Consider the following 26,269-nt stretch of genomic DNA (forward strand, 5'->3'; position numbering starts at 1 on the left):
CGCCATACGACGTGGTACCCGGCCTCCGGTTAAAACGGGGCGAGACGATAGCGGCCACAGCGTCATTGCGATCGTCCATCTCGACTTTGTGTATTCTTTCCACTCACTCACCCATTCACCCACACCAAACCCCCACCCCACGCCATGCCAGCAGAGCTCCTCGCCATCCCACCAGCCTACACGCTAATAGGCTTCTACCGGCTATGCACCGACGAGTCGGTAAGGCAGCCGGTGTGGGACAAGGTGCGGCACGCGGCCGTGCGCGGCGCGGTCGTGGGCGCGGCGTACGCCGTGCTCGGGTGGGGCACGATGGACTGGGTCGTGCGGCGGTTCATCGTGGGCAAGAAGGCGGCGGCAGACGGGCGGGTGACGCTGGGGAGCGGGACGCTGGCGATTAGCGTCGACCTGGTGTTTTGTGAGTCGGGGGGGTGGGGGCGAGGGGGGCAGTGCTGACGCCGACGCTTGCCTCGCCGCAGACACGCACATCCTCCTCCTCCTCCCGCAGCTCGGCGCGATCCTGCGCTTCTTCGTGCTCAAGAACCTGCGCATCGCACGCGCGCGCGCCTTCAACCTGACGGTCGCGTCGCGCGGCAAGCCGGCCGAATTCTGGGGCCTGGTGAGTGCCGCTGTCGCGGTGGACAAGCTCGCAGCTAACCCACGCGCAGGGATACGTCGAGGAGTGGGCCGAGCCGCCCCAGCTCCCGCCAGGCGCGCGCACACACCGCACCGACAAGTGGGTGCGCTGGCTGCTGTGGTGGCCGAGCCAGAGCGTGATCCGGCACTACATCCTCCTCCCGCTCTCGCCCGGCCTGCCGCTCCTCGTCCCGCTGTTTACGTCGGGCCTGAAGGCTCTCGGCACGGCAGAGCACCTCCACAGGCCGTACTTTGCGCAGAAGCGCATGGCGCCCGACGAGGTGTGGCGCTGGGTCGAGGAGCGCAAGTGGGCGTACCGGGCGTTTGGCTTCCTCGCCGCGCTGCTCGAGAGCCTGCCGATTCTCGGGCTGGTGTTTAATATTTCCAACCGCATCGGCGCGGCCATGTGGTGGGTAGCGGCGGGGGTGGGAGCCATGAGCCAGCTGACGCCGACGCAGGGCTCACGACCTCGAGAAGCGCCAGCACCTGTTCGCCCACGGTGTGCTCCGCCCCCTGCCGCCGGCGCGCGTGGGCATCTTCGGCACCGGCACCCCGCTCGACATGACGCCCGAGGTGCGCCGCGCGGGTGCTGAGATTGAGAAGCGCTGGTCGGCCAAGCCCGTGTTCGCGCCGACCGCGGGCGAGGACGGCGACGTGTCGACGCCGGGCGAGGGGGCGGAGGTCGCGCCGGGGTCGGCGCCGGGCGGCTTCCCACAGCAGGCGTACCCGCCGCCGCCGCAGGCTGCGTACAGCGGCTTCCCCCCGCCACCGCAGGCCGCTGTGCACGGCGAGCCCGCGCCGCCACCGTACTCGGCCACTGCAGGCGAGGGCATGCCCCGGCGCAGGCTGCCGCCGCAGCTGCCTCCGCGGCCCGACTCCAAGTCGGCGGGCAAGGGAGCGTAGGTGTGTCGAGGCAGACACGACATAGACACGAGGCAAGCGCCACATAGACACGCGTAGCAATCAATGTACATATCATGTCAGTGGGGGTGGCGTCCTCGCCGTCAGTCGCCTCGTCGCCGCGCCGCCGCTGCCACCTTCCCCACCAGTCCAAGATATTCATTCAACCACCAGGCCCTACGCCTTGAGGTACTTTGCGTGGAACGCGACGTGCTCGGGCGAGAACGTCGAGATGAAGTAGTACGAGTGGTCGTAGCCCTCCTGGCGGCGGAGGGTAAGCTCGCCCGCCGCGCCACGCTTCTCGGCCGCCTGCTCCAGCGCCTCGGGGGTGAGCTGGCCGGCGGCGAGGAACTGGTCGGCGGTGCCGACGTCGACGAGGATGTGCAGGCTGCCGGGGGCCGCCTTGGAGCCGGCGAGGAGGGCAGACGAGTCGTGCTCGAGCCAGGTGGGGTTGGCCGAGACCGACTCGCCGCCGAGGTAGGCGCCGAACGCGCCGATGCCCCAGGGGACCGCGGCGGGGTTGCTGTGGCGGGCGTGAGCGAGCGCCAGCGAGCTGTGCGCGCCACCACGGCGGCGCGCCACAGCGACTTACGCAATCGGCGCAAACGCGCTCGCGCTGCGGAAGCGGCTGGGGTTCTTGAGGTAGATACTCAGCGCGCCGTGCCCGCCCATCGAGTGGCCCGTGATGCTCCAGCGGGAGAAGTCCTGGCGCGGGCGTGAGCGGGGCCTCGTCTCTCTGTTTTGTTACGCACCAGGCCGAGGCCAGCCGCGCCCAGGACGGCAGGCAGCTCGTCCGTGATAAGCGAGTACATGTTATAGCTCTTGCTCCACTTCTCCTCCGTCGCGTCGATGTAGAACCCCGCGCCCGTGCCAAGCTGCCAGTCCGCCTCCTCGCCGTCGACGCCGGCGCCGCGCGGGCTCGTATCGGGGAACACTAGGGCCACCCCGTGCTGCGCGGCCGAGTTGAACAGGCCGGCCTTTTGCGCGCCGGTATCCTCGGTGCAGGTTAGGCCGGCGAGGTAGAAGAGCACCGGCGCGGGGGCGGCGGCGGCGCCGTCGGGGACGTAGACGTTCACGGCGGTCGTGAGCCCGCCGAGCGAGGCGGAGGGGAAGGTGTACTTGGTCAGCGTGCCCCCCGCGACGCGGTTGCTCGAGGTGGCGGTGAGGGCGGGCATTGTGGTCGTGTCGGGGTGTCGGTGGGTCGGTGGGTGGGAGGTGGAGAGAGGTGAGGAGCGAGGTGGGCGATTTGGGGCTTGGCAAAAGTGGAGGGAGTGGAGGTCGCACGCCGGTGGAGGCTGCTGACTGACCTCGGCGTGCTCGGTGGAGGCAGGCTAGGCAGGTCGCCGTCACCGCCGCGGCCACAACGACGCCGGCGCCAGCACGCGCAGCCCGCTACACCCGCGACACCCGAGACCCCGCGACGGCGCCGCTTGCTCACGCCTCGCGCCTCGCGGCTCCGCCGCATACAAGCAACTACATCCTACAAACTACATCTTGCCGCCCCGCCTCGCGGCACCGCGCCCACGCCCACGCCCTCTGCCCCTCCCCCGGCCCCTCCCCCGCCCTCCACCCCGCGCGTCCTTGGCATCGCGCACACGCTCGCGCTCCGCCTCCTCCGCATCCTCCTTGTAGCTGCCATCCGAGCCCGAGTCGTCGTCGTGCAGCGGGCTCGTCGGCGCCGTAGATGTCGACCCCGGGCTCGCCTCCGACGAGCTCGGGCTGCCCGGCCGCTCGCGGTACTGCAGGTCCTCCGGCAACATGGCCTCGACGGCCGCCGAGCCGCCCGAGCCCTCGCTAGAGCTGTCGTCGACGCCGTGCTCGGCGTCCTCGAGCAGGATCTCGACCGCCGCTGCCACGTCGCCCTTTGTACGCGCTAACACGCCGGCAATGTGCGCCGGCGACAGCCCGTGGCCGGCGGGTAACGACGCCGTGACGGCCGCCAGGCGCGAGTCCTTGCTGTCTGGCGCGGCCTCGTCGACGCGCTCACCACGCTCGCGGCGCGCAGCCTCGCTCACATCCCGCGCGTGCGGGACGCACAGCGAGTCGGGCACGTTCGCCGGGCCGATCTTGCTGCCCTTTGGCCGCACCGATTCGTAGTGCTCGGCCTCGGCGAACAGCGCGAGCCAGAGCATAGAGTGGCCCGGTGTCGGGGGCGGGAATGCCGGGGTGGACGCAGTCGCCGTAGTCGCCTCGACCTCTTCAGGCTCCTCGCGCAGTGACGATCTCGTCCTCCGCTTGCCTTCCTCCTCCGCCTCCTCCTTGCCCGCTCCATACTCCACCGTGTAGCTCGTCTGCGCCAGCACGATGCGAATGCTGCGGCGGAACACGACCGTCGCGGCCTGCAGCTCAATGTGACTGCCGTACACGCCGAGCCCGCGCATCCTCGCGACATAGTGGTCGTAGTCTTCGCCCGAGTTGAGAAAACCGGCGACAAAATCCGCGAGCAGGTCGCGTTCGCGCTCGAGGTGGTCGCACACGAGGCGGCGCACCTCGGCGTGCCGGGTCTGGTCACCCCACAGCTGGTCGCCGATCGCGCGGAAGAGGCAGTTGCCGTCGGCCGTCACATCGCGCAGCGCAAGGCCCAGGCGCGTGACCTCGTCCTTTATGGCGACGGATTCCGCGGCGATCGACTCGAGCGTCGTCGGCGTCGCCGACGTGCGGCGGGAGCGTGTCGCGCGCGGCGACCTGGGCTGGCGCGTGGCCGTTGCTGCACGCGCGCCGCGCGGCCGGCCCCGCTTGCCCCCGCCGAGAAGGAGCCGGCGGGGCGACAGCGCGTGCAACGGCAGGGGCGTGAGGGGTGAGATGGGCGTGATGGGGATTGTCGGGGGGTGCGGTGGCGTGTCGGGCGCGGGTAACCCCAGGGCGGGTGATGGGGCGGGGGCCGGGGCGAGCGCTGGTGACGAGGGCGGGGCCGACGAGTCGGAGAGCGCGATGCCGTCGACGGCGAGACGCGCGCGCCGCTTCCTGGGCGGGCTGGCGACCTCGCCGGCGCTCACGCTGCGGCGGCGCGTGACGCCCGTGCTGCTCCCCTCGCCGTGGTTGTCGTCCTCATCTGCGCCCGTGTAGATGGCGCGGACCGAGGCCTGCGCGAGGCGGGAGCGCGAGCGCGTTGCGCGCGGCGCTGCTGGCGCCGGCGCCATGCGTGTGGGAACCGTCGTCGTCGTGGATGGGTGGATGTGATGGCAATGTCGGGCTCGGCAGCCCTGTCCGCCCCCTCGCGTCTCAGGTGTCGTCGGTGTCGTTGGGCGCGGGCGGGCGGGGTGGACGCGTGCGTGTGTGTGTGGTGCGCTGCGTGCGTGCCGTGTGCTAGAGGTCGTATGCACACTGCGATGGTGTGTGCTGCGCTGGCCGGCTCGTTACTGTTGTCGTGCGTAAATTGTATTGGCCAGGGAGGCAGGGGGAGGGGAAGGAGGGGGAGGGGTAGAGGGTCCTGTCTTTCGGGGTTGCCAGTCGAGCCGTGTACGCAAGACGATGCAGTCGGGGGGAGGGGGAGGCGAGGGCGACGCCGACGCCGATAAGAGCTGAAGAGCAAGAGGGAGAGTGCAGGAGTACAATGGGGCCGACGTGTGACGGACGACTTGCAAGCAGCAGAGCGTGGGTGTGCCAGTGTGACTTTGTCGGGACGCGGCCTGGCGGGGCAGAGGGAAGGCAGCCAGCGGCACAAAAACCTGCAGCATTTCGCATTCATCCTCGTTCCCATTGTTCAGGTTTGCGCCTGCACGCCTGCCCCGTCGCGTGACCCCCACCCACCTACCCAGCATACATCATCGGACCCAATAAACTAAAGCATGCACGGCGGCTCGTCACCGATGCAGCAAGGTTGTGCATGCCGATGCGTGTGGAGCGGGCCAGTGGCCGCAATGGCGAACGTTCCTGCCCCGGCTAGGCCAGCCGAGTGGAGTGGAGCAAGCGCCGAGCGTGCGTACTTGCTCCCCCCTCCGCCGCCGCCGCCGCCAGTCGCTATCTCACAACGATGCATAGAACCCAAAGCTGATAACCATAACCTCGTCTCGGGCCGCTGGCACGCCAGCATAGCCCTTGCACGGCACCCTCTTGCTGCCGCTAGTGCTCGGCCTTGCCGTTGAGCTCCTTGAGCGGCTTGATGACATCGCCCTGCGTCACCTCTGGCGCGCGGAACACCTCCTCGCCCATGACCCAGGTACTCCGCACCTTGCCGTCCCAGCCAAACACGACGAGGTCGGCGTCCATGCCCTCGTCGAGGCGGCCCTTTGTGCGCCCGATCTCGCCGCCGAGCATCTGCGCCGGGTGGTGCGTGGCGCACACGAGCGCCTGGGGGAGGGTGATGGCTGCCCAGTGCGACAGGTTGGCCACACACTGGTCGAACGGGATGGCCGAGCCGGCGAGCGTGTTTGTGCCGTCGATGACGACGCGCAGGCCCTCTTTCCGGAACGAGAAGCCCTCGCGCCAGTGGTGCACGCCGTCGGGGAGGTTGGGGTCCATGATCCATTGGGCTGGGGTGTCAGCGGGAGCGAGCAGCGAGCGCAGCGAGCTGCGAGGGGTTGGGTGCCATGGGATGCCGCTGGCGAAGCCACAAGCCACAGTGTGCTCAGAGCCTGGCTCGAGTCTGCCGACACCGACAACCCCGCCCGCCCCACTCACCATCAGTAACCAGGATACACCGCTCCGGGGCCGCGCCGTAAGCAATGCGCACCGTGTTAGGATGCGAGTGCAGGCCGTCGACAATGATGCCGTAGTAGGCCTTGCGTACGGGGTCGCCCAGCAGGCCAATGACGCCGGGGTCGCGGTGGTGGATGGGCGGCATGGCGCTGGGCGTCAGCGGGAACCCCAGCCCTCGCTACTCACTTGAACAAGTGCGTGATCATGTTGGCGCCGCGGTCGACAGCGGCCTGCGCGACCTCGAGGTCGGCGTCCGAGTGACCAATGCTGAAGGTGACGCCGCGCTCGACGAGGTTCTCGACGCACTCCATCACGCCCTCGACGTCGGGCGCCGCCGTGATCATCTTGACGCCGGGCTGGTCCAGGCCGGGCCCGTACACCTTGTTGAAGCTCTCGATCGGGGGCCGCGCCGACGCGGTGAGCAGCAGCGCGTTGTTGTGCGCGCCGCGGCGCTCGGGGTGCAGGAACGGGCCTTCGGCGTGGTAGCCTAGCGAGTGGGCCGAGGCGGGCGTCGAGCGGGGCCGGAGGAGGCGGAGGAGCTGGGGGGTGAGCTGGGTCGGGGGTGGGGTGCGCTTGGGGTGTACGCCGCTCTGTCTCGGGGCCAGTCTCCACACACTCGTCGCCGCTACCAACACAGCGCGACATGCCCTCGGCGGTGTCTCACCCCGCCCACTCGCCGCACGAGTCGGGCTCGCAACTCGCGCCACTCACCTTGGCATACAGCTCCTCCTTCTGCGTAATGATAGTGGGCACAAAGCTCGTCGTGCCCGTCTCGACGACGCGCTTGGCGACCTTGTCCAGGCCAGCGAGGTACTTGTCCTCTCCCTCTGCGCCGTCCTCGAGCTCGGAAAAGTCGACCCCGTACGCGCCGTTGATCTGCACGTCGATGAGGCCCGGGGACAGCAGCCCGCCCTGCAGGTCGATGGTGCGCGCCGGCGCCAGCGAGGTAGAGTAGTACGACTGCTGGCCGGAGATGATCTTGCCTGTCCGGCGCGAGATGTACAGGTCGGCCTTGAGCGCGCTGCCGTCCGCCTGGGCGAGGTAGCCGTTTGTGAAGCGGATAATGTCGCTCATGTTGTTTGGGGTGGACAGCGATGAGGAGGACACGGACACGGCCCAGTTGTATAACTGCGAACGAACGTTGCCCCCACTCGACGGCACGGACAAAAGTCGGTGCGCAGAGAGAGGAGCAGCGTCACCGCCGAGGAGGAGCTTCCCCCACCCCCCGCTTGCGGCCCACGTTATCAGCTCGGCGCGCGCGCCGCTTTGGCCGAGCGCGGATATGACGCTCCAGTCGGCCAAGTCTCGGCGGTTTGCCCGGTGGGGCGGGGGGCGACGCGGGGGCTGGGCAAAGCGGGGCCGGGGTATGCACATGCATTCAGTGGGCAGAGAGCGCAGAGACAGCTGCATGCATGCAGAGTCCGGGCTGGCTGGCACCGGGCCGCGACCACGCTCCCGCCACGAGGCTCCACCCCCGGCTGGCAGCTGGCCGGGCAAAGCGCCGAACCCCCCCACTCATGCTGCATCATGCCGCCGCTCGCCGCTCGCCGCCGCCGCGGCGCTCACGCAACCCGGCATCATTGCCGAGGTTGCGGCCGCTGAGGCGGGAAGTAGACCGACGCAGCACACGCAAGTGGGGGGACGGGGGCGGCGTGTGCTGAAAGAGAAACGTTTGTGCAGAGCGTGCGGCACAGATAACATCGCGTCGTGGGCGACTTCTTCCACCACTCACCCACTTTCTCTCCAGCTCCAGCTCTACCCCTACCATGCGCCTCACCATCCGCGACACAAAGACCGAGGTCGGCCACTACATTGGCGACTACATCGCGCGCCGCATCAACACGTTCGTCCCGAGCGAGGGGCACGCCAACTTTGTCCTCGGGTGCCCGACCGGCTCGTCCCCGCTGCCCGTGTACGCGCGTCTCGTTGAGCTGTACAAGGCGGGCAAGGTTTCGTTCAAGGTGAGTGCGGCGCTGGGAGGGAGGCGGAGGGGCGGGAGGGGTGCGTGGTCTTGGTCGTTGCGAGCTGTGAGCAAGAGCAGAGGGGTGGGCGGGTGGGCGGCGTCTCGCTCGCCCAGCAGGGTGGGCGGGCGCGACACCTCGCCCTTGCTCGAGGGTGGGCAGGCGAGTCCATCTCAGCCCGCATCCCAGCGCCGAGCCCGGGGGCAGCGTCCTAGAAGCTAGAAGCAGCACCGAACTCACGCTGACCCCGCAGAACGTCGTCACCTGTACGTCGTCGTCGCGCCCCCGGAGCCCCTACTAACCCCCCAGTCAACATGGACGAGTATGTCGGCATCCCGCGCGACCACCCCGAGTCGTACCACACGTTCATGTTCAAGAACTTTTTCTCCCTCATCGACATTGAGTAAGTCGGTTGGGTGGGGTGGGGGAAGCGGGGCGGGGCCGTAGTCAGGAACTTGAGCCAAACGCTGTTATCTGCCCCCGCCGTCCGCGGCGGTGGCGGCTGCACGGCCGCGCCGGGCGCCGTGGTGGCGAGCGAGCTGCACGGCTGCAGAGGAGCGTAGCTCCGCACGTCATCTCCCCAGCCCCACGCCCCCACGCCCTCTCGCTGCGCTCGAGTGCGCACTCACGCCCCCAGCCCAAAGAACACCAACCTCCTCGACGGCAACGCCGAGGACCTGTACCAAGAGTGCGAGGCCTACGAGGCCAAGATCAAGGCGGTGGGCGGCATCGACCTGTTCCTCGGCGGCATCGGCGCCGACGGGCACATTGCGTTCAACGAGCCGGGCTCGTCGCTCAAGTCGCGCACGCGCATCAAGACGCTGGCGTACGAGACGATCCTCGACAACTGCCGCTTCTTCAACAACGACCTGGCGGCGGTCCCGCGCATGGCGCTCACCGTCGGCGTGCAGACCGTGCTCGACGCGCGCGAGGTCGTGCTCGTCGTCACGGGCCAGAACAAGGCCCTCGCGCTGAGCCAGATGATCGAGGGCGGAGTCAACCACATGGTCACGGCCAGCGCGCTCCAGTCCCACCCCTGGGCCCTGGTTGTGTGCGACGAGGACGCAACGTCAGAGCTCCGCGTAAAGACCGTCAAGTACTTCAAGTCGATTGAAAAGGTCCAGGATGAGGTCGAGGCAAAGTACGGCGAGGCGGGCGCCGGCCGTCTCGGCCTCAGCCGCGTGACGGCGGCGTAGGGGTGGACTGGTGTATGTAATGATGAGTAGAGGCGCTTGGGTTTTCGTATGCAACTGTGCAACTATGCGGCGTGGTTGGGCGCAGTCGAGGCGGCCGATAGCAGTGCAGTGCGACGTGATCATAGCCCCGGCCGTGCTGATCACCTTATCACTTGTTGTAACAGCCGCCAGTGCTCTTGTTCAAACAGCCAGTGCATTATGGCTACCCAAGTCGATACAAAGACAACAGACGATGTACAGCCGTCTCGCCCCGCCCCCTCGCGTCCCTACACAAACCGCGACAGCTGCTCGGCGTACCCGTGCAGCGTCGACCCCGCAGTGCGGCTCACGTGCTGGTGCGGCAGCCCGCCAGACCCCAGCATGTCGGCCACGTCCTTGAGCAGCGGCACCGCGTCGTCCGACTGGAACGGGCAGTCGGCCACGCCCTGATCCTTTATGGCGTCGACGAGGACCGAGCCCGCGAGGGTGATCATCTGCAGGGTCAACGATCGTCCAGGGCGACGGCGACACCGGCGACTTACCGAAAGATAACACGGCGGCAGATTCGCCAGCTCGTCCCTGCTCGGCCAGGACGAGCACTTCTCCAGTAAGCCCACGGCCGCCTCGACGCCGTGCGCCCAGCTTGCGGCGCGCAGACGCGGGTTGGCCGAGAGGCTCTTTGCGCTCGTCGCGTTGACGAGCATGCGCGCAAACTCCCAGAAGAGGTCGACGTGGCGCATCCACTTCGCGTCGAGCGTGTGCGACTCGAGGTCGGCGCGCCACCACGCGAGGCTCGCGTTGATCGACGACGCGAGCCGCGCATGTGCCGCAGCCTGGGCTCCGGCACCAGCGCCAGCGATCGCCGCCTCGCTCTGCGACCGCCGGTGGTACCAGTCGCGCAGGAGCGTGATGAGCCGCGCGTGGAAGGTGAGCAGGATGTCGTGGGGCGAGTACGAGTCGCCCGGCAGAGGCGAGTCGGGCACCAGGACGTGGCAGTAGGCCATGGGGTCGCGCCGCGGCGCGGCCGGGTTGTCTCTCTGCAGCGCTTCCGTGCCGTCCACAATCTGAAGAGTCAGCTGCTACTCCCTCTTCAGCTGTTACTCACATAGCACAGGAGCCACACCCGCGCCATGTCCTCGCGCGTGGCGTCGCGCTTGACAGGCAGCAGGCCGCACACCTCGCCGAGCGTGGGTGGCAACGGCACAGTGAGCGACGTCCACTTGATCCAGCCGCGCGCCCACTTGAACGCGCTGCTGGCAATCGTCGCGGCCTGCTCGCGCTCCGTCATGAACGTCGCGAGGATGCACGCGCCGACAATCTCCTCGGGGCCGATACCGAGCTCGGGGTCGAGCTCCTCCTCGCCGTCGTCGTCCTTGTTGCCCGTGCCGCCGCCAAACGGCTGGTCGAGCGTCGAGATGAAGCTGTCTGCCGGCGAGTTGACCAGCAGCTGCGTGACCTCGCGCGCGAGCGTTGGCCGGTGCTCGTGCATGTTGGGCACACGCTCCGCCGCGACGAGGCACATGACCGAAAGGATGAACGGCGTGATGACGCTTGGGCCCTGGGGGATGTAAGGGAACTTTGTGAACTGCAGTCTGTAGCCAAAGAGCCATGGCGAGAGGACCGAGTGGAAGCTGGGGGTGTCAGTATCACCATAGTATCACCATGAGACAGGAAACCTACTAATTGACAAGGGACAGCGCGTCGTTGTTCGCGATCAAGCCGCGCTTGACGATATTCGGGCGGGGGTCCGCCGAACCGAGGCTATCGGTTTGGAACGACGGCACCGGCGGCGACGCGGCCTGAGCCCCGCCATTGGCCTTGGCGCCGTTGAGCAGGCCGAAGATGCCCTGTCCGGCGGGGTACGCGCCTGGCGAGACGAGCGCGGTCGACTGCGTCTGGCTGCTGTTGGTGGCGCCCGAGTCCATCACCATGGCGGGGAACGAGCCGTGGTCGACCGGCGAGATGGACGAGATGCCCGCCGTCTCGGGGGTGACTCCTGTGCCCGTTGTCGTCCCAGCGCCCGTCTCGCCGGTGGCCGGGCCGCCCTGCGCGTTCCGCCCGTTCGGTGTAAGATTGTAGTTGAACCCGGCTGCCATGTCGGCGGTATCGCTGTTGACCACGACTCGGTTCGCGGCGGCATTGCCAAAGCCCTGGGGCGCGGGCTGCGGGCCGACGAGCGACCGCATCGCCACCTCGGGCGACGTGCCCACCCTGTCGTACCCGTTGTTCAATGGTATCTGCATGTCGGACGGGCGCATGACGGTCGGGGGCACATCGTTGCTCGTGCGGCGCTGGAGGTCGACGCCGGCGCCGTAGTCGAACGGCTGGGGGAGGGAATCGGCGCCATCGTCGTCGTCCTCATCGTCGTCCTTCTTGCCCTTGCGCGCGCGCTTGCGGCCCTCGGGGCCCACGAGCTCGCGGTTGCGCTCGGCGCCCCAGCCCTGCAGCAGCGCCATCTCGCGCTCGGGTGCGTCGAAGCGCTCGAGCGGCTTGTCCATGGGCGGGACGATGCCGTGGAGCACGAGGTGGTCGAGGATGTGGTGCACTGTCGTGCTGAGGTGCGTGAGATGCCGGATGGCCGCGTACACGTCGCCCGTGAGCGTCTGCTGCCAGTCCTCGTCGTGTCCGCGGGGGTAGAAGACGCATCGCTCCTTGCGCGCGCGGCAGCGCACACAGTCGGTCTCGCCGTCCTCGACGATACACTTGAGCTTTGCGCGGCGGCAGTTTGCGCACGCCTTCTGCTTCTTCTCGCGCACGAGGATGGACGGGAGGCCGTCCTTCGAGTCTTTTGGTGGCGTCGGCGACCCCGCCTTGACCTTGACTGCTGGCTTGTCGTCGGTCGATATGGACTCGCGCGTGCGCTTGCGCGACGGCGGGACGGCTGCCGAGCCTGGCGGGTGCTCGCCCTTGGTCGGGCTCAGCGACGTGCCGGGGAGGACGTGCTGTGGGTCAAAGTACGCGCGGCCGTCTGGCGGCATCTGGGGGCGCGGTGCGGGGCCGGGGCCGTGTGTGTGGGCGTGCCCGTGGGCAAAGGTGGGTGAGGGGCCGAGGTCCGACATGGTGTGGTGGGGCCGGTCGCGGATGACAAAGGTCGAGTTGGTGCAGTGGTTCTTGAGCGAGTGTCGATTTGCGCGGCTGCGTGCGTGCGGTTGCACACGGTGCCCCCGGATCGGGATGTCGAGAAGAGTGCAGGAGAGAGAAGGTGGAACAATGGCAATGGGCAACGAGGTGCGCCGGTGGGGTGGTCACAAGGTCGTTGCGGCTAGTGGGGTGCTCACGTGCTCCACCAGCGAGCGGCGCGCAAGGGGGGCCGGGGGCGCGGGGCTGTCGGTCGTCGGCGTCGGCGGTCGGCCTCGCTCGTTACGGCCGTAGGGGGGTAGGGGCAGCGAGACGGTGATTTGCCGCTGAGTACGCAGGCCAGATAGCAGAGAGATAAGGAGCGAGGAGCGCTCGCCGTCGTCGAGATAGGGAGGGACGGCGCTGTGGAAGGGCGCGGATATCGGCGATAGAGGGGGAGCGTCGAGCTGCCTGCTTGGGGCGAGAGTATAAAGAGGATGTTGACGTCGCCGTCGTCGCGTGCAGGAGAGCAGAGCAGAGTGCAAAAGACGAGCAGAGGAGCATCGGCAACGTTGACGCGGGGCAACGGCCTCCCCCACCGAGCACCAGGCGGGGCGGGGCGGCGCGCGCCCGGCCATCGGCGTAATGGATTTTTTCTTACGCGGTGGCACCGAGCTCGTGCAGGTGCTGCTCCTGCTCCTCCTCCTGCTCCTCCTGCCCCTGCTGCTCGTCTGCATGCGCTCTCGCGCTCTCGTGAGTGTCCCGCGGGCCCCGTGGTACACCCCGGTCGGTCGTCTTCGGGCGTCGGCGAAAACGCCGCACGGTGGGCTGGCTGCACTTTGCGGGCATTTGGCTCTGGGTGGTGCCACTGGTGCCCGTGCAGTTGCACCACTTGGCCGTGCCACATGGCACCCACGACTACAAGCTACAAGCACCATCGGTATGCAACCTGCAAGCGGCTCGGTGCGCGCGGGTCTGGGGCCTCGGGGACCCCATCGCGCTCGTCCCGATCGCGCAGAGCACGGCCGCCAGGTCGAACAGATGCCCGCGTGAGATCGGGACAGAGGGCCCACCCTGCCACCTATCCGCTACAACCATGCTACATTCTGCTTTTGCTACGGGATACATACTGCGCCGCGCCGACCCCGTGCCGCGCCTAGGCCAGCGCAGCCGCCTTGAACGCGCCAAAGTCGACCACGCGCTTCTCCTTGCGCGCCTGCTCGGCGGCAAACACGGTCAAGTGCGAGTTGAGCACGTCGTCGGGCGTGACGCCGAGCTTGCTCTGGTCGCCGCTCGCGACAGCGGCCACAAACAGCTCGCTGAGCCCGTCGTCGCCTCCACCGTGCGCGGCTCCGACCACCTCCTTGGGCGTGAACGTCTTGCTCGTGCGGGACAAGAAGTCGAACACGGTGAACGTCGCCATGTCGCCGCGCAGCTCGCCGCGCGTGCCCTGGATCACGGTGAAGCGCCCACACTCGCTCTCGCTAAAGGCCGACATGGTCATGCTGGCGGTAACCCCGCCCTCGTACTCGATGTTGACGACCTGGTGGTCGACGACGTCGTTGCCCGCCTCGTACACGCACACGCCGTACGGCCCGGTCTTGAGCGCGGCCGTGATCGTCTCCTCGTTGACCTCGTCCCCGTCGACGGCGACGGTCGCCCACCCCTTCCGCCCGCGCTCGAGGAACGGGTCGAGGTAGATCTTCTTGGCGCTCCACACGCAGTCCTTCTCGGCCGGGCAGTCGAGGCAGCGCGTCGCGTCGCCCGCCTCCTTGGGCTTGCGCTCGGGCTTGAAGAGCCCGATGCTGCCGAACGAGCTGATCTGGACCGGCGTCCGGCCGGACAGGTAGAACGAGAGGATGTCGAGGTCGCTGTGGGTCAGTGGCGGCAGGTAAAGGTCACCCACTGGCAGCACTTTGTCATGAGGGCAAAGCTCGTCTCGTCCTCCTTGCTCCAGTTGCCGCGCACGAACGAGTGCGCAAAGTGCTGGTTGCCCACGGGCTCCATATGCTGGATGTTGACGATGTCGCCGAGCGCGCCGCTGTCGATCACGGCCTTGACGGCGACGTTGTAGGGGCTGTAGCGGAGTACGTGACCGATGCCGAAGATGAGCGGCCGCTCGACAGACGCAGCCTGCACGTCCTTGACCATGTTGACGCACTCGGCCGCGCTCGTCGCCATGGGCTTCTCGCACAGGATGTGGTAGCCGAGCTTGCTGAACGCGGTCACCATGGGCGCGTGCAGCTGGTCCAAAGTGCCGATGACCACGGCGTCGGCGAAGCGCGGGACCGCGGCGACGTCCTGCCAGTCGGCGTAGAGGCGGTCTGGCGTGATGCTGCGGTGTGAGTCGCAGCACAGAGACGTCGTCCATCTCGTCTCCCCCTCCTCGCGTGCCACGCCTCGTGTGCCACGCTTGGCCTGCCGCTGGGCGGACAAGATGATCTGCCACCCCCTCCCCCCCCCCACTCACTGATGCTGCCTCGCAAACAGCTTGCGGCGGTGCTCGCGCGGATCCGCAACCGCGACCACCTTGGCCAGGTGCGGGTGCTTGACCGCATAGTTTGCGTACACGACGCCGCGCTGCCCGCCACCGAGCACGACGAGGGTCACGGGCTGGGCGTTATCGGCTGTCATTGTATCGGGCAGAGTGGGGCGTGCGTGGGGGTGGCTGGGTGGCTGGGAGGCGTGAGCTGCGCCGGCGAGTTCGGCGAGGCGGGGACGCACGGTGTTCGAGGCGCCTAAGTGCACCGTTCGAGGCGGGGAGGTGACTGACTCGCTGATACCACCTCACCCTGTTATGTATCTCGACAGCACATGCATGCACACAGCTGCAGCTCGCTCCGAGCTGGTCACCGCGTCGGCGATGCGCGTGTGGGGTAGCTGCGTCGCGCTAGCCATCGGCCAATCCCGAGACGTGTATTGGGGGGCAACGTCTTGCTCAAGCTCATGCGACGCTCCACTATCCACTATCCGTGGCCACTAGCCTCGGCATGCTACGGCAAGCGGCAAGTTGAGCAGGCAGCTGACACTGACACGGTGGGTCTGACGTCTGACTCGCCTGCGCGAGGCCTGCCGCGCTGCACCTCGTGGGGCCATGTGGGACCACTTTTGTTGGAATAAACACAAAGTCGCCGCGCCGCCGCTTTCGCCGACGTCCCACGACCGGAAAAGACGCCTAAGCCACACTGCCAGCGGGCAGCAACCCACACCGACACGTCCCGCATCGGGACAATTGAGCATGCTTGCGGCGGGCAGGCGACCATATGCACCCGCCCGGCAGCCCCACCGGCCGGCGTCGGCCCCAGGTGGACGCTGGCTGAGCTGCTCGTCGTCGCGGGACCCCGCTGCCTTGCCTACCTCGACCCTTGCCCACATACCGCACGGCCGTAATGCCAGGCCGGATGGAAAAAAATAGACACGGGTGCGCAGGCAGTTCTCGGCGGACATCCATCCCCTATCAGAGCAGCAAGTGTCGACAGCGACAGCGCGCTCGGCGAGGCTGGCGGCGGCGACGGCGGCGCAGGCCCGCACGCCCGCCGCATGCACCGTCGCCGCCTATCGCGGTATCTCTCTTATCCGGCCGCTGCGAGTGCGTCGGTCGATTCCTCGACGAAAGCGGCGTGCGGGGGAACCGGACGGCGCTTGCACGCGGTGCCTGCCCTGGTGGCGCGCCGCGAGCGAACCGGCACTTGGCTTGACCCGGTCTCTTTGACTCTGACTCTGTCTCGCCTGACTGGGCCGTCTCGCCTGAGCAAAAGGGTCCAGCCATGCAGGCATGCCAGCACGCGCGCGACCAGAAGCAAACCCACGCCCCCCGCACCCCCACCCCCCACCGGGGTTGGTTGGAAAACGAAACGGAGCCTACCCCCGTACCCCCCGCCCAGCTGATTCAGATCGCGTCGCAGCCTGCCTGATCTCGACGCGGCGAGGTCGCCGGTCTGCTCGTCTTGCAGAGGCCACCGCCGCCGCCGCCGCCGTGCCCGCCGCTCATGGCTGGCTGGCACCTCCTTACTTATAACAGCTGGATCGTGACTGAGTCTCGTCAACAACCCAGCCATCGGGCGCGCCTTGCCACACACCACCCTCACCGACGACAAGACACGCGCAGCGAACTCGAATAATGGGCTACGCATCAACTCTGGCTGCCATCAAGGTCGGCCCCTTTAGGTGTGAGTGCAAGGCACAGCGGCACAACAACGGCACACCACGTGCCGCTATCGTCTGCTGGCTGCTCGGGCTGCTCCCTACCAAGAGCGCTCAGACGACCACCACGCAATCCGCGGCCACGGGCAGTGGTGTAACGGGCTATCTGGGCCATCCATACGCTACATCCCGCGCCTGGCCTTAGCCCGCTACACGGCCACCTCCACCTTAGCCAGCCGCCACAACAACCCACCTTCACCCTACTGACACCCACCTTTAGACAACTCGCCTTGGGCCCAGGTCGCCATCGTCGGCTTTGTCTGCTTCTGCTCCCCCGGTCTCTTCAATGCGCTCTCCGGCCTCGGTGCCGGTGGCACCGTGTCCTTCGGGCTCAACGCCATCGCAAACTCGGTTCTCTACGCCATGTTCTCGCTCACTGGTGAGCTCGCCGTTGCTCTTACCCGCCCGCACGCTTGCTGACTCCCCTATGGGCTTCATTGCTGGATCGATCAACAACGTGAGCTTGTTATGCGCGCGCTTTGGCTGCTCGCTGACCCCGACAGGTCCTCGGCCCCCGTCTGACTCTCTGCCTTGGCACGGTCGGCTACTCGGTCTACGTCGGCTCGCTCTGGGCGTTCCAGGTCCACCCCAACGCCGCTCCCTTCTGGGTCGTCGCCGGTGGCATTCTCGGCGTCTGCGCGGCCTTGCTCTGGACAGCGGCCGGCCAGATCATGATGTCGTACCCCACCGAGAAGGACAAGGGACGCTCCTTCTCCCTGTTCTGGTCCGTCTTCTCCATGGGCGGTGTCATTGGCGGCGTCATTGCTCTCGGCGTCCAGCTCGCCTCGGGTGGAACCCACAAGAACGCCTCGACCAGCGTCTACATCGTCTTCCTCGTCCTCATGCTCACCGCCATCTTCACCGCGTGGCTCGTCCTCCCTCCCAACTATGTCGTTCGTAAGGACGGCACCCTCGTCGACCTCGAGGAGTCGATCCCCGTCGGCGTCGAGATCCGCGAGTTCGTCAAGCTGTTCAAGGATTGGCGTATGCTTGCTTTATTCCCTATGTTCTTCGCATCGAACTTCTTCTATGCGTACCAGGGATCGGTCGTCGGCTTCATGTTCAACGCCCGCACGCGTGCCCTGTCGTCGTTCATCACCAACCTCGGTGCCGTTGTTGGCGCCAACTTTGTCGGCTTCCTCCTCGACTACCTCCCCTTCGGCCGCCGTAAGCGCACGGTCGTCGGCTGGGTTCTCACCCTGGTCCTCCTCTGTGTCGTCTGGGGCGGGGGCGGCCTCTCCTTCCAGCAGAAGTACCAGAACCTGTTCGTCCGTGACAAGGAGAACCCTCCCACCATGGCCTGGGACTGGACCGACCACGAGTCGCGCACTGCCCTCGCCCTCATGTTTGGCTACTACTTTACCGACTCGGTCTTCCAGGGTCTAGCCTACTACATCATGGCTACCCTCACCAACGACCCCTTCAAGCTTGCCCGTATGACCGGCTACTACAAGGGTGTTCAGTCGGCCGGTGCCGCCGTGTCGTTCGCCATGGAGGCTGTCTACACCCCCTACAGGACCGAGCTCCTCGTCTCGTGGCTCCTCATGGTCGTCTCGCTCCCCCTCGCCCTCGTCGTCATCATCAAGACCCCCGACACCAACGTGGACAAGGAGCAGGTCGTCCACGTTGAGGACCTCAACGCCGACCAGCTCCACCACGCTGCGCTCCCCAAGGGCCACCACGAGAAGGACATTGTTGACGAGGAGAAGGTCGTCGAGGCCAACCTCGACAAGTAATCTACCTCGCTCTGTCCATGACTGGAGGTTCCGCGCGATTAGTAGCAGTTGTGACATAGTCTCGAGTAATGCAAGCAGGTGCTTGTGTGTGCGATGGGGAGGGATAACAGCGAGGAGGGGCAGCAGGGGAAGGGGAGCGACAAGCAGCGAGGAGGGGCAGGGGCGGCGAGGAGGGGCAGGAGCGGCGAGGAAGGGGCAGGAGCGGTGAGGAGGGGCAGGAGCGGCGCTGATGCTGCTCCCAATGGCAGCGGGTGCCACAGACAACCCCACCTGCGCGCATGGGCGCATGGGAGTGCTAATCCTGGCCATTCCAAGCACAAAGTGTAAGCGCGCGCACCGCGCGGGGAACAAGCCGCAAAGCGCCGTGTTGACCGGGATCCGAGGCACGCGAGCAGGCAGCCGTGGGGCACGGGTATGTGGGTGGATCGGGGGTGTCAGTGGACGCCGATAAGACGGAGTGGCGTGGGAAGAGCGATAGGCTAGCGTGTGGCGATGGGCGACGGCACCGAGGGGAGGGGTGCGGCTTTGGGGGTGGTTGGGGAGCACGGGAAGAGGGGTGGGTTGGCGATAAGGAGAGGGACGGGGGGACGGAGGGCGGACGGACGGATGGAGGGACGGTAGGGTGCATGCGAGAGGCTGTGCCACTCCAACCCAGATAGGCTGCACAATAATGGAAGGTACACCACGATGAATGCGATACTTGTGGCAGGTGCGCGCGGGATGACGAAGTGTTGGCGATGCTAGTCAGTGGAAACGTGGCGAGCTGGACAACCCCTCTCCCTGGAGCCTTGGTACAACCAAGACTTCCCGGGGGACCAAACCCAGCGAGCTGCTGTTTGACGTGCGGCCACAATGTCACAGGCCTCCCCACTCTCCCCAGAGAAGCTTGGATCCCATCCCCCGTAACCTTTCCGAGCGCTAAGTGACAGCTGTGGGCCCCTGGGCCCCTCTGGGCCGCGCTGGCAGCCCTCGTGGCTGCTGTGGCGGTGGGTGAGCGGACAACTCGATGGTCTTAACCGCCGCACGGTCCAGCACCACCCCGCTGGGCTCTGTAACGCCAAGGGTGTCAACTATGACGGGAAATACATCGAATAATGAGCAGGGAACGCTGCAATGCATGCTTGTGGGGACTAGAAACTCTCAAGAATGAGCGGAAAGTGTGTTTGCCTACGGGTTGACTGCCACGCGTGCCCCACGCGGTCCCCACGTGGGCAACCTCCACCGACGCGATCCGCGACCCGCACCGTGTTACGTTCACATCGCGCAGAACCAACATTCCTCTGTTGCTCTCTCTCCCTCCCCCATCTCCGCGACAATGTCAAGACCGAGACGCACAGCAGTGAAAAAGCAGGCGCCGCACAAGTCCAAGGCGGCGACGAAGCGACAGACGCGCAAGGCCAAGCCGACCGGCAAGCCCCAGCCCGTGCTCGACACGACGGCGTACCCACACCTACTGGATGAGATCATCACGTACGCGCCGTACGAAGCGCTCCTGTCCCTGCGCCAGACGAGCCGTGCGGTCCGGAAACGCGTCGACCGCTCACTATACCGGCACATCATGCTTGTGCGCGAGGACCAGCACCTGATGGGCGACGAGCTCGACGACATCGACGACGACGCCTTGATCCTCGTCGCGTCGCCCGAGGAACTGTGGAAGTCGGACGAGTGTCTCCCAGGATTCGTCAAGACAGAAGCATACCAGTACATGGAGCGGCTGGACACGCTGCACGACACCGAGCTGCGCGACACGGGCCCCCGGACGCGCGCCCAGACGGCCATGAAGGAGGAGCGCGAGGCCGACGAGGAGGAGTACGCCCACGAGAAGGCCTACTTTGCCCACACCAAGATCCTCGACGTGGCTGCCACGCACGGCGCGTTCCTCATGTGGCTGGCCCATCTGCACCCTGACCCGTTCCCCGTGGTCCGCACCTACTGCGACACGGCGGGCTTCTACCAGTCCAACCCGGTGCCGCTGGGCGACACGCTCGTCGTCATGCCGCCGACCCAGCCGTCAAGCTTCCCCATGCCAAGCCAGCAGGTGGTCCTGCGATGGTTCCCGCGGCGCACGAAGCGGGTTATTCACCACGTCAAGATGCCCCTCTTGGACGAGGATCCGATCATCACGTTCCGCCCGATCCCCGTCCTGACGGGCGACGGGCTTGGGCTCGTCGCGCCAGAGCAGCAGGTGTTTGTGTTCTCGGACGCGAGCCCCAACCTCGTGGCCAAGGGCGTCGAGCGCGCCAAGCGCGTGCTCGCTGCCAAGGCCGGCCACTCTGTTGAACGCAGGTGGCAACACCTCGCAGCCGAGATCGCACCGAATGTGCGCATGGGCGGGCAGGTCCTCATGGTGGATTTCCACCTGATCGACCCTGATTGGTTCCAGTTCGACGCCGACTCGACGCCGGCCCAGCGGCAGGAGAACTTCCGGCTCCGGATCCTCGGTGAGATGCTGGGCGACTCGGAAGAGCAGGGCGCGATGGAAGACTACTTCCGCGAGCCGATGGAAAACGAGGGCGAGGCCCTCGAGCTCTTGGACAAGTGGCTCGTGTTCAAGACGCGCGCCGAGTGGGAGGCGGGGCTGACGGAAGAGGAGGTCGAGCTGTTTGCCGTCGACGATTTGGTGAGTCCGCAACGGTGCTGGGTTAGCCAAGCTGACATGACCAGGCGAAACGGAACCTGGAGGGCGCTCGCGTTCTGCAGGGGCACGAGGACCCCGTGTTGGACCTCATCATCTCGAGCATCGACTTCGCGGCAGATGACGGGCCGGGTCAGATGTTCTTCCAGGGCGAGGAGTTGGGGTCAGACGACGATGACCCCGACTTTGAGATGTAAGGGGGTGTCTGTGTGGTTTCACGTGTGGTGTCGTGTCTCTGGTATTGCGTCTGGTTGTCATGTACTGCGTGTGTTGGACGCGAGCGGCAAGTGACGAGCATACGAGTTACTGACCCGAGCGTGCCGAGTGTGCCGAGTGCTGATCGAGATCCACAGCAGCGTCGCGGCCGAGTGTACCTTTAGCAGCACAGATCGATTGAGTTAAGTTTAGGTGCAGCTCCACATGAGTGTCCCCTCGCGACCCGCGACCCGTCGGTCCGAGCTCTGTCGATCGCGAGCCAGACTCCCAGGCTAGCCAGCCCACATTCCTGCATGGTTCCAGTGGAACCGTAGAGTTAGAGACCTCGCCCCATGCCGCGGTCACATGCCAGCGGGCAAAGTCACCGCGCTCGCCTGGGGACAAGTGGCGGGCGGCACCGCCACGCCGGGCCTGATCGACCGCGACTGCCTGACTACGGCAGGCATGTCGGAGGCAAACGGCGCGGGGGCGGGCAGGTGGTGCGGTGCGGTGCGGTGCGGTGCGGTGCGGTGCGGTGCGATGGTTGTGCGGCGCGAGTCGGCGACATTGAGGAACAGGTACTGGCAATCGGGCGGGTGCGTACTCCGCGCAGCAGGGCGAGACACGTGCCGGCTGTGGTGTGGCGATCGGCCAGCCCGTTCAGACGCACGCCGTCGTCGTCGCGGTCGCGGCGGCGCCGAGAGGGGGGTAATGGGGGCGATGGGCTTGGGAGTTCTAAGGGGGGAGGGGGGAGGGGGATTCGGAGGCGGTGCGACAGTGCGGCGCTCCTTCGCCGTCGTACAGGGCTGCTCGTGCCACACCAGTCTCTGCCACACCACACCCGTCGCCCCGCTCCCAATCGTCGTCAGGCTGCTGCTGCCGCGGCATCGCTTGCGCAGCGCTTCACTGTGCAAGAGAAGCACACCGCTGCCGTCTCGCCACTGCACTCGGCCGCCCGGCACGGCCGCCGCCGGCATGGCCGCCGCCACCATCACACAATCCACGGCAAGCGGCCACACGCGCCGCGTCAACCCGCCGACATATCGGCCCGCACACGCACACGCACGCGCACGCTCCACTCACTTGCGGTGGTAGTGCACAGGAATCCTGTGCGCTCTCCAGCAAGCATGGGAGCTATCCCAGCCTGCTAGCCCCGTCGTCATGAGGCACCGACCCGTCTTGGGCGTGCCAACGCCAGCCTGTGATTGGCCCGCGGCGCCCTGCCCATCTTCATGCATAAAGCAGAGGCTACGCTGCAGCGACGCAGCGCACCTGGAGCCTGGGGAAAAACTGGGTCCTGCTCCTGCTCCCTTCCCGCGGGCCGCGGGCCCCAGCCCCACTTGGCCAGGGGTGTGCCGGCATTGCGAGCGCGGGAGTCGGGGGCAGCGAGCGCCGTCGCCAAACTCTGAAGCAAGGCTCACGATGCTACTGGCTGGCCGGCCCCTTTCATTTGGGCGGGGATCAATCGCTCATCGCTCCGGCGCCGCCGGCGGCGGAGGTCGCGCAGACTCGTGACCACCGAGCACCGTCCATCTACTTCGATCGACAACTAGGCCTCCGAGAGACCCGGGGTAGCTGGCAAACTACTGGCCAGCTGACATGCATACCCCCGCACCGCATCCGACAAGCTCGGAGCGTGGATGGGACAGGATGAAACACGCAGGTGATGACGACGAATGAGCGTCGGTCGGTCAACTGGTAATTTCTGCCAGAACCTGGCCAGTGTCGTCACTGGTCGATCCAAGTGTTCCACATCCGTCTGTCGCTGTCCTCGTGCCAGTCGCCGCCGCCGCCGTCGTCGTGCTCCTCCCGCTCCTGCCCCGCAACCCAGCTCCAACACAGAGAGAGACCAGACACAGCCCCATCCCCTCCCCGCCCCTTGCTGCCCGGGATGCAGGCTGCTCACCGGCGGCGACTGCCACGGCTGACGCAAGTGTGTGCCCCGGCTAATGACCTGATCGACGTCGGTGCCTCGCTAGCAGCAGCAGCAGCAGAGCACCAGCACCGGCCGCAGCACCCGCCGTGCTCATCCACTCCAGCCTGGCCACCTGCACCCCAAGCTCAGATCTACGGCTACGGCCCCTCGTGCCCGGCACAGGTCGCTCGTTCCCGTCGTGAACCTGGCCCTACCAGGCACGCTTTCCAGTGGTGACATAGGGTGGCGCGGCGTGAGAGGACGAGCACGGCCCAGCCGACCATGTATGGTAGCTCACGCCGCTGCCGTGCACACTTCATGGTTTGCGCCAGCGGGTGCCGAGAGCGCTACGTTGCGTGGGCTGGCGGGCTGAACCTGACGCAACCCAAAGAACGCGCCGATTGTCCGTCGTCACTGGCGCGCCTCAGCCTCCGTACAAGCCGGCGCCGGCGAGTCTAGTCGTCAAGGAGCGCGCGCGGCCGGCACAGTCGCCTGTCGCATGCCCACATTCAGTGCGCGGGTGTTGTCGTGGTACAGCACTATCCGCCGGGCGGTACGGGGGGCCAGCCAAGCCAGCGACGACTAGACCACTCCAAGAGATCCGTTGATCGCCCTGCCGTCAGGCGCGTCAGGCGCTGAGCGTGGACAGGACACGCCGTTCATGCTTGTTTTGACACCAGGGCCGCCCGCAGTGCGGTGACGAGCGACGACACGACCGACCGACCCACGTCGTGCCAAGGCTCGCCTTGCCGCGCCACCACCAGCCCTGGCCAGGCGGTTCCCGCGACTCGCGCAGATGATCATTCCGAGCTCGCAATGTCCCAGGAGAGCAGGTCACAGGTCACAGGTCACAGGACAGCGACAGCGCGTCGTCGTTGTCGTGCCACTCCTGCTTACTGCGGTGCTCCAGCCCAGCCCTTGCCTTCCCTCCCCTCCCCTCCACCCCCGAGCGGACCGGCCGCCGCGCTCACCCGCGATAGCACACCGTCGCCGTTGCCGCCGCGTCGCGCCGCGCCGCGCCCCCTCCCGCCCCTGCCGAGGAATGGCTCGCGTCGCCGAGCGCATACCGGCCCGGCGCCTTGTCATCTGCCTTGCCTGGACCTGCTTGCATGGAGCACGTCGCGCAGCTTTAAATAACATGGATGTACACGCTCTCTGTTTATCGTTTCGCCCCCGCCCCTCCTTGTTCACCTGCCGTCTGACCCCTCGACGCGCTCTCGCCTGCCTTCATCGCGCTCTCGACAGCTGCCTCCCCGCGCTTGTGTATCATCCGCCTCGGCTCAACACGAGCTCCCCTCCCACTTCGTCTCCTCCCCCAACTACCCACGCACGCGACACCGCGCGCTCATCGACAAGCGTCTCCAGACGACCTCCCCGGCACCTCTCCAACCTAGGTAAGTCCGCTGCTCCTGCTATCTGCGCCCCCAACCGCGGCTCTTGTCACCGTCCACGTCGTCGTCCTCGCCACCATGTTGGTTTGTCCGTATCCTTGGCTCCTGTTCTCGCCTGCCACGCCGGCTGTAGGGGGTTACGATAGCCCTGTCGATCCGCGCTCCCAAAGTACGTGCTAGTTGCTGGTGGCAGGCGGGGGGTGCAACACCTGCTACATGACCCCTTCCTACCCGCGCTCGCTCCGAGATCGAGACGCCGGCAGCTTGCCCTCCGTCTTTCCCTGGACCACCGCCGGCCGGCGTCTTTTCCCTTCTAGCCCTCCTCCGCCCTCATCGGCCCTGCCACCAAGACCCAGTCAGAGAGAGCAGAGCGCCGAGACGCGGCGGCTCACGGCGACTAATTTTGGGCCTACGCCGCCCATGGCCTACCACAAGCTTGCATCATGACGAGAACCAAAACTCCCCCACCCCACCCCTCCCATGATACCATGCGCGCGTGCTCGGGCGGCACCGCCCAGTCCGCCGCCGCCGCCGCGCCGCGCCGCCGCCAGCCGCGCACGAGGCAAAGACCCACGCGGCTGGAACGCCTGCGAGCGGTCCCTGTTCCGCCCCATGTATCCATTGTTCATCCTTCTCGCTCCGCCTGCCGTCCTGACCGCTGCCTTGGCAGATGAGCCCAGCCCATGCCTCGTCCGGGTCGGGTTCTGGGGTCCCCCACCTGCCTCGGTATGTCACGCTGCTGAAGTGGAGCCACTGGGTCGGTCGGAGTGACCCAGTGATCCAGGACTCTGACTGCGCACCACACTGGTACTGCCCTCGGCTTGATTACCTTTCCTGCCGAACACCCCTACCCCTGTGGAAACACACATGTGATGTACGAGTTGTACGTACAAGCATTGTCTGATCTCGTCACCCGGGGGAGCTCTGCCTGTTCATCCCCTGGGTCGACAAGCTGCGGTCCAGGGGGCATGTTCGGAGGGAGAGAGTGCGCGTGTGCGTGCGGGGTGCTCGGCGGAGTTGAGGTGGTGGATGGGCATGTTATCCATTGGCGAGGGAGTGAGCGAGCGAGCGAGTACCAGTCCGGCCCGCCCCCGCCCCGTCCCCTACCCCCCCTCTAGTCTCCATCGTTACACCCGTCCCGACCGCCGACTGGTAGAGTCGTGTCTGGTTGCTGGCTCCAACTCCCACGCTATGTGCGGGTCGAGTCGAGGCTGGTGGGCTAGAGAGTTTACAGTTGTTTTGTCCGTTGTGGTCGGCTGACGTCCAAAGTTTCGTAACAAGACCCAAAAAAAAGGATCGACCGGCGATCACCACGTCTGCAGACGACGAGGTCAAAAATCCAACACCCACCCACCCTCTTGCTATTCTTAATCTCCTCTCGAGAGCCCCGCCTCGCGGCGACGACCTCGACTTGCTCCTCGTCCTCGTCTTAATCTCTGTCCAAGGTCGCAAGCAGCACCACTTATCGCCTGCCCACCTGACGCCTCGGCCCCCGGTTCCGGACCCCCCTCCCATTTCGATCACGCTAGTCATCGCGCGGTCAGTCACGTTTCTTCAAACGCGGCGACAATCATCCCACCGCGATCTCGCTGTTACATTTCATCCAAACAACTCGTCAAAAGGCGACTCGGGAGCGCGCGTGTGCTCTTTCACGTCGGACGCAAGGGTGCGCACACCATCAGGACTTGGGCGTTCACAATCCTCAAGCCACCGACCCAAGCTCCAACATCGACCGCCAGTGCCACCAGTCGCTCTAAAGCCGCGTCCAAGAGCAACCTTCTTGGACATTGTGTCTGTTGCGTGGGCAACAGTCAACAGATCTCTCCACGA

At 66.6% G+C, this 26,269-nt stretch overlaps 9 protein-coding genes across 9 annotated transcripts; 4 read left to right on the forward strand and 5 right to left on the reverse strand.

Annotated features, from left to right (window-relative positions):
- Positions 1-144: 144 nt before the first annotated feature.
- Positions 145-1,536, forward strand: Q8F55_007662 (uncharacterized protein; the record flags this gene model as incomplete). The annotated part of the gene is made up of 4 exons (XM_069356082.1): positions 145-415; positions 477-616; positions 666-1,042; positions 1,092-1,536. 4 exons carry the CDS (start codon positions 145-147, stop codon positions 1,534-1,536), a joined length of 1,233 nt encoding a protein of 410 aa, XP_069205923.1.
- Positions 1,537-1,710: 174 nt separating this feature from the next.
- On the reverse strand, positions 1,711-2,708 carry Q8F55_007663 (uncharacterized protein; the record flags this gene model as incomplete). Its single annotated transcript, XM_069356083.1, has 3 exons — positions 1,711-2,056; positions 2,126-2,238; positions 2,286-2,708. 3 exons carry the CDS (start codon positions 2,706-2,708, stop codon positions 1,711-1,713), a joined length of 882 nt encoding a protein of 293 aa, XP_069205924.1.
- A 312-nt stretch (positions 2,709-3,020) lies between these two features.
- On the reverse strand, positions 3,021-4,673 carry Q8F55_007664 (uncharacterized protein; the record flags this gene model as incomplete). The annotated part of the gene is made up of 1 exon (XM_069356084.1): positions 3,021-4,673. The coding sequence occupies one exon, from the start codon at positions 4,671-4,673 to the stop codon at positions 3,021-3,023; it is 1,653 nt and encodes a 550-aa protein (XP_069205925.1).
- Positions 4,674-5,595: 922 nt separating this feature from the next.
- On the reverse strand, positions 5,596-7,245 carry NAG2 (N-acetyl-glucosamine-6-phosphate deacetylase; the record flags this gene model as incomplete). The annotated part of the gene is made up of 4 exons (XM_069356085.1): positions 5,596-6,005; positions 6,154-6,320; positions 6,358-6,710; positions 6,883-7,245. 4 exons carry the CDS (start codon positions 7,243-7,245, stop codon positions 5,596-5,598), a joined length of 1,293 nt encoding a protein of 430 aa, XP_069205926.1.
- A 692-nt stretch (positions 7,246-7,937) lies between these two features.
- Positions 7,938-9,328, forward strand: NAG1_1 (Glucosamine-6-phosphate isomerase (Glucosamine-6-phosphate deaminase) (GNPDA) (GlcN6P deaminase); the record flags this gene model as incomplete). The annotated part of the gene is made up of 3 exons (XM_069356086.1): positions 7,938-8,136; positions 8,442-8,535; positions 8,770-9,328. The coding sequence occupies 3 exons, from the start codon at positions 7,938-7,940 to the stop codon at positions 9,326-9,328; spliced, it is 852 nt and encodes a 283-aa protein (XP_069205927.1).
- A 266-nt stretch (positions 9,329-9,594) lies between these two features.
- Positions 9,595-12,366, reverse strand: Q8F55_007667 (uncharacterized protein; the record flags this gene model as incomplete). The annotated part of the gene is made up of 4 exons (XM_069356087.1): positions 9,595-9,801; positions 9,850-10,371; positions 10,413-10,938; positions 10,988-12,366. 4 exons carry the CDS (start codon positions 12,364-12,366, stop codon positions 9,595-9,597), a joined length of 2,634 nt encoding a protein of 877 aa, XP_069205928.1.
- Positions 12,367-13,520: 1,154 nt separating this feature from the next.
- Q8F55_007668 (uncharacterized protein) lies at positions 13,521-14,998 on the reverse strand (the record flags this gene model as incomplete). The annotated part of the gene is made up of 3 exons (XM_069356088.1): positions 13,521-14,235; positions 14,271-14,699; positions 14,835-14,998. The coding sequence occupies 3 exons, from the start codon at positions 14,996-14,998 to the stop codon at positions 13,521-13,523; spliced, it is 1,308 nt and encodes a 435-aa protein (XP_069205929.1).
- Positions 14,999-16,484: 1,486 nt separating this feature from the next.
- Positions 16,485-18,303, forward strand: Q8F55_007669 (uncharacterized protein; the record flags this gene model as incomplete). The annotated part of the gene is made up of 3 exons (XM_069356089.1): positions 16,485-16,533; positions 16,788-16,957; positions 17,071-18,303. The coding sequence occupies 3 exons, from the start codon at positions 16,485-16,487 to the stop codon at positions 18,301-18,303; spliced, it is 1,452 nt and encodes a 483-aa protein (XP_069205930.1).
- A 1,315-nt stretch (positions 18,304-19,618) lies between these two features.
- On the forward strand, positions 19,619-21,135 carry Q8F55_007670 (uncharacterized protein; the record flags this gene model as incomplete). The annotated part of the gene is made up of 2 exons (XM_069356090.1): positions 19,619-20,923; positions 20,968-21,135. The coding sequence occupies 2 exons, from the start codon at positions 19,619-19,621 to the stop codon at positions 21,133-21,135; spliced, it is 1,473 nt and encodes a 490-aa protein (XP_069205931.1).
- Positions 21,136-26,269: the final 5,134 nt, after the last annotated feature.

This window comes from Vanrija albida (genome assembly GCF_041260175.1).
Source record: "Vanrija albida strain AlHP1 chromosome Unknown contig_6, whole genome shotgun sequence".
In the NCBI taxonomy this organism is placed as follows: domain Eukaryota; kingdom Fungi; phylum Basidiomycota; class Tremellomycetes; order Trichosporonales; family Trichosporonaceae; genus Vanrija; species Vanrija albida.